Genomic DNA, 8,737 nt, shown 5'->3' with positions numbered 1-8,737 from the left:
CCATAAAATATTTTTAGGATTTTTAATGCGTATCAGGTGTAAACCTTTGATTAATATATCCCTCCACTGATTTTGGTATCAAGAGGAATAGATACCCATATATACCCTCTTCTCGACAGAATCATAATATCTCTCTATATATATCATTTTAAATTACCAATATTATATTTGTATCTCAAGTCAGAAAAGTTTACCATAAGATAACTGCGAACTTTAGAAATACTGATAGTTTTTAGTTCCTAACTCAGTCAATTTTTCACCAAACATGCAAATTTGCAAGCTTTGGAGAATGTAATAGATTTATATTGGCTGTACAATACAACACATTGCCAACAGAAAAATTATCAGAGGAGGTGAGATTCATTTGACAAATCCTATTGGTTTCTTTTCAATACTTTGAATATGTAAAAACATATCAAAATTTGGTTGAGTTGGTTTCTTGAAGCTGCAAATATGCATCAAAGCTGAAATTTTTCCCAGGTTGGAATATTGCTTCAAGCTCTTCAAGACTCTGTTCAACTTTCAGATCTTTGGTGACCTTCAAGCCTTCCTGTATCATTAATACAAAAGGGAGCAGATAAATAAGATTTTATCTGAGAACAATATATTGACATAAGGCAGGGTTAACATGATCAAGAAAAAAAAAACAAAAACCGAGCCATCCAACCGATCAAAAAACGAGATAACAAAAGCGATATCAGGCACCTTCTAAGGGATAAGTCAAGTTGGTATAACAAAACTTGAACAAACCACCAGCTTCCAGGAAGTAAGTGATTTTTTCTTGATTACAATTTCTAAATTTTACTAGATTATCTCTATTACAGCATTATTAGTCCATACATTTTGTGCAAGATAAGCACATGTTTATTATTTTATGGTTCTACAAATGGTCATCTAACAATGAAAATGTAGACTGACATGAATTAAATTAACGTTAGAAGTACTTGGACATGTTTAGTAGTTCTGAACAATGAATTTGCAAGATCAGGGGGTCATTGCTACCTTCTCAACATATTCAGCAACAGCAGAGTTGATGATTTTTTCAATAGACTGCTTGTTAACTTTGGAGGGTCCAATAATGTGCAAGAGAATATCTTTGGGTATCTGCCATGAACAGAGAGCAAAGGATAAGTTAAAAGCCATATCCTCATCATGCACAACTATGAAGTATGAAGAATGCCTTTGTACAGCAATGCCAATTGATGGATCCATCCAGAGAAACTCCAAAGACATATATCCTTTTGCGGAAAGAGAAACAAATATAACTCCAGTGAATATGGTTTCCAGTTTTTAGCCAAGGCCCTTACATGAGATGTCATCCCATAATATGAGTGCAATAAACATACAGAACAGGAAAATGGTGACAGTGGGTGGGTTCCTTACTGTATCGCTCCAATTGAATGCAACAAATTCTTATGAAAAACATTTTCCAAGACATTATACAGAGTATCAAAATATGCCATCTAACTAAATATTAAATATCAGTCCACGTTTTGTAATTAAAACCAAGGTGTAAATCAGGCAGAGTATAAGGTGATGGCCCGCTTTTCCCTTTTCTTTGTATTTTTTCTTGAGACAGATGATGAAGAAAGAAGAACCTGACAGTCCATTACCAGAACATATGCCAAAAGCATGGCCATTATCAGATGAGACTAATAAAATTTCCAGTGATCTCATTCTGCAGTATCACTCAATTTGAAGGTTAACTAGGAAGCAGTTATCCAATTTTTATACAAAACAAAGTCGATAATATTAAGCACTACTCTAAGAAATGGATGGGTGCAGAGTTTCCATCCATTCATTCTTTAGGGAAATTATCTTCTTCACAACCTCTTGGTTGCAGATTATCTCCCTAGGCTCTTAGCAATATATTTTAATAAGTAGAGAGATTATTTTTTCTGTTTTACAGAGATAACAACTCAATTCTCTTGATGCCAACTCATAAATCCAAGATAAATTGCCTTTTTTTAGGGATATCCAAAGACATCATGATCAACTGCATTTCGAATCCAAAAGAAAAAGGAGGAGGGGAAATCAATTTTTCTTTTATAGAGGTGAGATTGTTGGGTAGTACAATTGCCTGCATGCAATTAAATGATTCATGTTGAGAACTTACATCTGGAGTTTTCCCTGTATCGACCGCATTGTCCACCGAGCAATAAAAAATGTAAACCAATAGAAATAAGTGTCAGTTCTTTCTTCTACATAAAACATTCTAATCAATGATAAAAACAACACAAATGAAGCAGCGAAAGTGGAAATGCGAAACATGTACAAAAATAATGATGTTTTAGCATATGACTTAGCATAAGTGCCATGAATTATAAATGATGACATGAGGTACTAAAAGTAGCTAAAATTGATGCATGCTGGAAGTTCTTGCAACATGTTTGGTTTCTAGCAAATCTATAAAAATTTTTAAAAAAGAAAGAAACAACTATGCGGTTTCTTAGTCTTCATATGATTAATGGTGTCAGCAACTTGCACGCAAGTCTGTCAAAGTTATCACTTATTGATTCACCAAATTATGAAGTTAGAGAATCCTATGAGTAATTGATTATTTAAGATTTGACATACAGAAACATGAAAACAAATTTTAAACAGAATTGATGCACCTCCTTTCACTCTCCGAAATCCGGGAATTGGTTGTGCAGCAGCAACTAACTTTGAGAAAACATCATCAAAGATGGTCTGGGTCTTTGCACCAGACACGTCAACTCTCATCTGCATGTTAAGTACATAATACCAGATCCTAGTTAAATATTAAAGCCTCTTTCTGAGCTCCCAAACAGATAAATTGATCAGGTAAATAACTTGTACAATTTGTATAGATCAATAAGCTCAGCAAGCTAACTACCTTCAAATATATAAAGAAAAGTTATTCACAAGAAGTAAAGATGTTTCAAAGAAATAACGACCTTTTTTTACCTTTATCTGTCCATCCGCAGTGGCATTAGCAGCAGCTGTGAAGTCTTCAAATGCAGTCACAGAATCACCAAGATTTTCCAAACCTAAATCCAATTAATGGTAGCTAGGTCAGTGATGCTGAATTTATACCAAATTGAGAGAGAAGGGTAAGAGAAGAGAGAATAATGGAATTTGACCTGGAGATACTGCCTGAATTGCACAGAAAATTTTGTGCCTGAATCTGCAGAGCAAATGTTTGACTTCACATAATAAAAGATGGATCTATCATAATAAATCTGGAAGGCTAATTTGAAAATGAGAGTTAAAGAAAAATAATAATTTAGATTGTTCTTTACTTATTTACAAAGAGAGTGGTTGTAAACAACTACTTATTTGATGCTCTTCCCTGACCTACAAGGAAAGGATGAAATAGGCATAAAGATGACAAATATATGGGGCAAAAGTTCAGAGAGATCTTAATGATTGTCCCGATCATCTCCCTGATTGACTGATAGCTTTGACCACTGCAATTGATTAAATCTTCTTCATGATGGGATGTATTTTCATGATTCTCAATGGACAAAATCTATGTACAATATTATTGGTTGAATGTGAATAATTTGACTACATGGATGGCCTATTCGACTCATCTCCTATAACATGAATGAGAGAAAGTCATAGAGACCAGAGACAATCATCAAGTGAGCTACAATTAACAAATACTAAGCATATACTTCTGCTAAAGAAAAGCAACATATAAAAAAGGAAAAGTGGAAGTGTTCCATTATACATGAAATTACACAAATCCTGTTTTATGTTGAATAGCATGAGGGAACTAGTTCACAAAAGATTTTTACCTTTTAGAGTTTTTGTGAGCAACATTTGACATATGAAAAGCGTCTGTGTTCTATGAGGGAATTGAACTCCAGTATGAAAGTCTATTCTTTGCTTTTGACTCATTACCTGCACATGGATCCAATCATACTAATAGTTAAAAGAATAACATAAATCATGTCATTTATCTGTTAAATCCAAAAATAATTGACAAATCACATGTTCATACCACTTTAATATCATCAAGAGAAAAGTTCATTGGGAGACGAAACAGCCAACTTATGGAATCAAGTACTGAAACCTTTTCTTACCAGATGTTTTTTTTTCTTTCCTTGATATGTCCTCCATACTTGTTCCTAGAAAACATTACTTTTTATAACCATTCAGTCATCTCAGATACTGCATAAAACTATCTCATGTACTTCATAAAACTATCTGTGCTGTATGGATTAAAGCATGCTCCCTGAACATAAAGAGTATTGCAGAAATCGTTTATTTCTTCTCTCCTGATGTATCTTATTTTAGAGGTTCTTCTTTCTTAATGCACCACACTGACAGCAAACCAGTCCTAAAAAGTTATTAAATAAACTCCTATCATAATCTTTTTTCCCCTTTTAAAATGAGCTTTAATCATGCAGATCAAAAGCCATAGATTTATGATAAACGGCGTCTTGAGAAGTAAGTGCTCCATCATTATTTTCCCCCATGTTCTAACATACAAAAGTAGTCTAACTTGGATTGCGGGACAGAAATTAACTTGCACGCTGCTACCAAAATTAGCTGCTAAAAAAATCTAAAATTCAGTGCTGAAGAAATTTATGAATTACAATTTGCCTTACACATGTAAACTTCCCACCACTATATTACAACCAGAGTACGTAGACCAGCCATTTGACAATAAACAAGACTCTCCAGTCATTCTAACATCATCGAAAACCTTACTTTCTAATCAAGCAAGCAAAAAAAAAAAGCATCAAAGTGGCTTGAAATTCCCCATACAAATTGCCCAATCTACTCCATACTGTGACTATCGATTCCTATCGAATGATCCATTATTAAATTTGAAACAATAAAATCTTAAACATCAACCCCCAGAGCACTATAAGAGTCAGTAAAATGATCATAGGAAAAAGGGTTTTAGATTCTTAATCCATTATCAGAAGTGTCTGAAGTTGGGGCTGAAAAGATTCAACTGAATCAACAACGATTCAAAAGAAAAGCTGGGATTTTGAGACCATTTTCTCACCTCTGGTTTCAAACCCATGACGAGGGTTTTAACGGCTATATCCATTCTTCTCGCTCCTCTCCTCCAAAAGGCCCATGCCTCCTCTTTTATCAGCTCATAGCCTCTGTTCTAGTGTTCCACCGGAACTATTTAGTGGGATTTCGTCACAGTCCATGATTTGATAAACATACCCCTTATTTTGGGAAAGGAAAAATATGCACCTTTTTTTGGGACAGACACGGTGCACGTGGGATCCCATCAACCATTCGATTGATAGATGTACTCCAAATTTTCGCAAGTGCACTCCTGTTATTTGACTTTTCAAAAGAAGAAACTGAGGTAATTTGGGCATATATTAAAAATGGGATGCCAGTTAGATCGATCCGACAGCCGGGTCGGATGGCTTGGTGGCAGATGCTCTTCATCCAACTGGGGAAACTTAGGGTTCTTGGAGTACGCTGCTAAGAAACATTATGGCGTTATTGGCGATGGCTACAACCAACCTAACAATTCAATTTCAATGAATTCGATCACATTTTCCTCAAGTATTTTTTTCCTTTTTCTGGGTTCCGGGAATGAGAAGCTGTGTACTAAGAAAGACTTTTTTTTTTTTTTTTAAAAAGCCCCAAAATTTTGGTGCTAATTGTAGTATCTGGGTGTATGTTGGATAGAAGTAATTGAAAGTTGTTTTGTTGGAATAGTGGCTTACAAGAAGTAATTTTGAATGATACAGAGGTCAATCATTTGTCTTGCTTACTACTCCTACGTCAATTTGTAGTTGATTCATAATAGATTATGGAAGAGGTGATGAGTTCTTCTGTCCTGCTATATCATAATAATTTATTAAGATGGTTTTCTTAGTTTTAAAATTTTTGATGGTGTTATTAAAAAGGTTCTCATATATGGAACTGCAATTATGAATCTCAGATGATGGTTCCACTGCACTTGAATTTCTTAGTTTTAAAATTTTTGTCCTTGCCTGCACCTGCAACGGTTCAGGTGACTCAACCTTCAACTCAAGTCCGGAAACTTCATTTCCAGGGATGCAGGTTATTGGCTGTAAATGAATAGTAATGTGATATATGTTTGTATATCAAATTATCCACCACTAATTTATGGTTTTAGCTTAAGAAGCATTTATTAAAGATCAAAGGAAGCATGACTTATCATTGGACAATGTTAAGATAGTTATCAAGTCACGTGATGATGATAAGATTAATGTGATCCTGTTACCTGAACTCTTAATTCGTTAGGCATGCTAATGTTCATCAGTATTGCAGTATCCCAAATAGTCCTACACATATCCAGCAACTTACATTACTGTTAATAGCAATCTTCTCCTCATGTATAATATTGAAAGATCAGTTTGCATTACAATTTGCTTGAAGTATATGGTGCTTCCTTGTTTGGCAACATCTCAACACTTTGCCTTGCTCCAAGTCAAGTTGCTTCTCAGAATATTGCTATTTGACAACTGTAATACAAAGAAGATTAATGGATATTGCTTACACTGGGAGAAGTGTTTCTGTCTATTCCTGTAAGTTGGTGTGATTGTTTCAAAAGAGTGAAGTCCATAAGTCATCTCCAAAGAGAGATGCAATTCAAACTGCTTATCATATCTCACTTTACAGAATTGAATTAGAAAGCTTACTGAAGCCTCTATTCAGAAAACTCCAGTTTAATATAGATTGAAGATATCCCCAAATTGTGGATATCAAACATGTTGCAAGCATAGCTTGAAAAAAGGTTGCCTCGTTGTCACCCATAGAAATCAGATATCATTTTTTTTTTCATTGACTTCGAGCTCTTTTTTGTTCTCTGGTCTGCTGTAACATTGCTCATTATCCGGTTACCAGGCAAGAGTGAACTTGAATAGGCGACAGAAGAGGCATTTGTCAATTTGGCTATGTCAAATTTGGCTCATACTGTATTAGAGTTTTATTTAAAAAATAAAATGTTGGAAAAAATATCTCGAGATTCGGTCTAAAATAAATTCAGAATGAGGTTCAAGACGACGAACAAAGTCTAAAGAGCTCAAGAAACAGCCCAAACAAATCTAGACGGCGAAGATACATGTGAAGGAAGTTCGGAAAAAAATTGGTACAATCCACCGGCCGTCGGAAGGAGCCCACCAAAAGGCGCAGGCCAGGCCCGGCAGCACAGGCATGTGCGAGCTAGCTGTGGATGCGGCCTAGTGGGCCCAGCAGTGCGCGGGCAAGGACGAACAGTGTGGTTCACTATGGTTCATAAGTTTACGTGGGTTTTCCATGCGGTCCACGCCCAGTGCATGAACCCTTAAGGGTTTACTGCAAGAAATCACGGCTCACAAGGCATTTCTGTCATTTTGGATGGTGTGGCATGCAGAGATTTGGTCGGGTTCACCGTAGACATGGTCTACGAAAGGTGCACAAGCATAGAATTGCACGATTCGATGGCCAGGAATGTGAGCGGCTTGATGGCATTGATTTGAGAGTTGATCGGACGATCAGAAGCTCGTTTGAGTTATAATTGGAGTCCTGTCTCTGATCTGAGCCTGGTTTGAGGCCTTTAAAAGGCCTTATAGGCAACAGAGAACTGCAGACCGTGGTAGGAGCAGTGTGATCGGCAAACAACCCTGTGGTTCGGCAACAACAGCCTGAGAAACACCGGCAGAGAGTAGAGGTACAGAGATACTTCGGACTGACTGTCAGACAGTGATCGTTTCAGGGATTTAGGGGATCTCTTAGAGAGAGAGCTTTTGTGAGGGAGAGCTTCTTATTGAGAGAGAGGAATTGGTGTACGAGAGTTGAAAGTATGATTTTTTCTTGTAAATTTTTTCTTTTCTCATAGTGAAGTTTGCATATCCCGTGGAGGTGAGTTTTTTGGCTGATCCACATATTTGATTATATTCTTGTTTTATTTCTTCTTTCTTCCTACTGTAATGCATGGTACCGGATCCTGTACAAAATTGATGTCAAAGCTAGATGGTATTAGGGCACAGATTGCAGCAGTGATAATCAAGATTGAAGATATAGAAGACATGCTCAATCAAGGTGAAAATCAACAAGTTTGATAAAAAGAGCAATTTCTCCTTGTCGCAAGCGAGAGTGAAGGACGTGTTCATCTAGCAAGAGTTGATCGATGCTCTCTTGTGTAAAGAGAAGCCGACTACCATAAAGGTACAGGATTGAAGGTGGCTCCAGATGCAGACGGTGAGTACGATCCGCTTGTACCTAATGGATGATCTGGTGATCTATGTACTTGAAGAGACTTTCTCGATGGCAATATAATCGAAGCTCGAAGAGTTGTATATGGTGAAGTCCTTCACCAACACTCTCTTCCTCTGGAGGCAGTTTTACTAACTACGGATGATTGAGGGACCGAGCATGCAGGAGCATCTCAGCCATTTCCATAAGATCCTCACAGACCTCCTCAGCATTGGTGAGAAAATTGAGGAGAAAATCAGGATGTTAGTCTTACTAGCGTCGCTTCCCTCTTTGTATGAGTCTTTAGTGACTACTCTTCTAGTGGAGAAGAACACCATCATGATGGACGAGGTCACCGCAGTGATTCTCCAGAATGAGGTTCTCAGGAGGAAAAATCCAGCTTCGAGCTCAGATGGTGGCAGCTCAGCTTTGGTGATTTTTGGAGGAGCAGGTGGTGGTAGACGGAATGACAGAAGATAGCGACGAGGGCGGTCTAAGTTTAGGACGAGGGACTTGAGCAAGATCGGATGTTACCGGTGCGACGAGTTGGGGCATCTAGCTAAAGATTGTCCACAACAAAAAGATC

The 8,737-nt window shown here is 36.9% G+C and overlaps 1 protein-coding gene across 1 annotated transcript; it reads right to left on the bottom strand.

Moving 5' to 3' along the window:
• Positions 1-270: 270 nt before the first annotated feature.
• On the bottom strand, positions 271-5,047 carry LOC105034301 (uncharacterized). The gene is given in 9 exon segments (XM_010909394.4): positions 271-550; positions 1,003-1,104; positions 2,117-2,130; positions 2,616-2,724; positions 2,929-3,011; positions 3,105-3,148; positions 3,765-3,804; positions 3,807-3,870; positions 4,988-5,047. Coding segments are annotated over 9 exon segments (636 nt in total). The 5' UTR covers positions 5,033-5,047; the 3' UTR covers positions 271-415.
• Positions 5,048-8,737: the final 3,690 nt, after the last annotated feature.

The sequence above is a fragment of the Elaeis guineensis genome, chromosome 8, assembly GCF_000442705.2.
Source record: "Elaeis guineensis isolate ETL-2024a chromosome 8, EG11, whole genome shotgun sequence".
Taxonomy (NCBI): domain Eukaryota; kingdom Viridiplantae; phylum Streptophyta; class Magnoliopsida; order Arecales; family Arecaceae; genus Elaeis; species Elaeis guineensis.
Note: the sequence above shows the minus strand (reverse complement) of the source record. Positions and strands in the feature narration are given on the sequence as shown.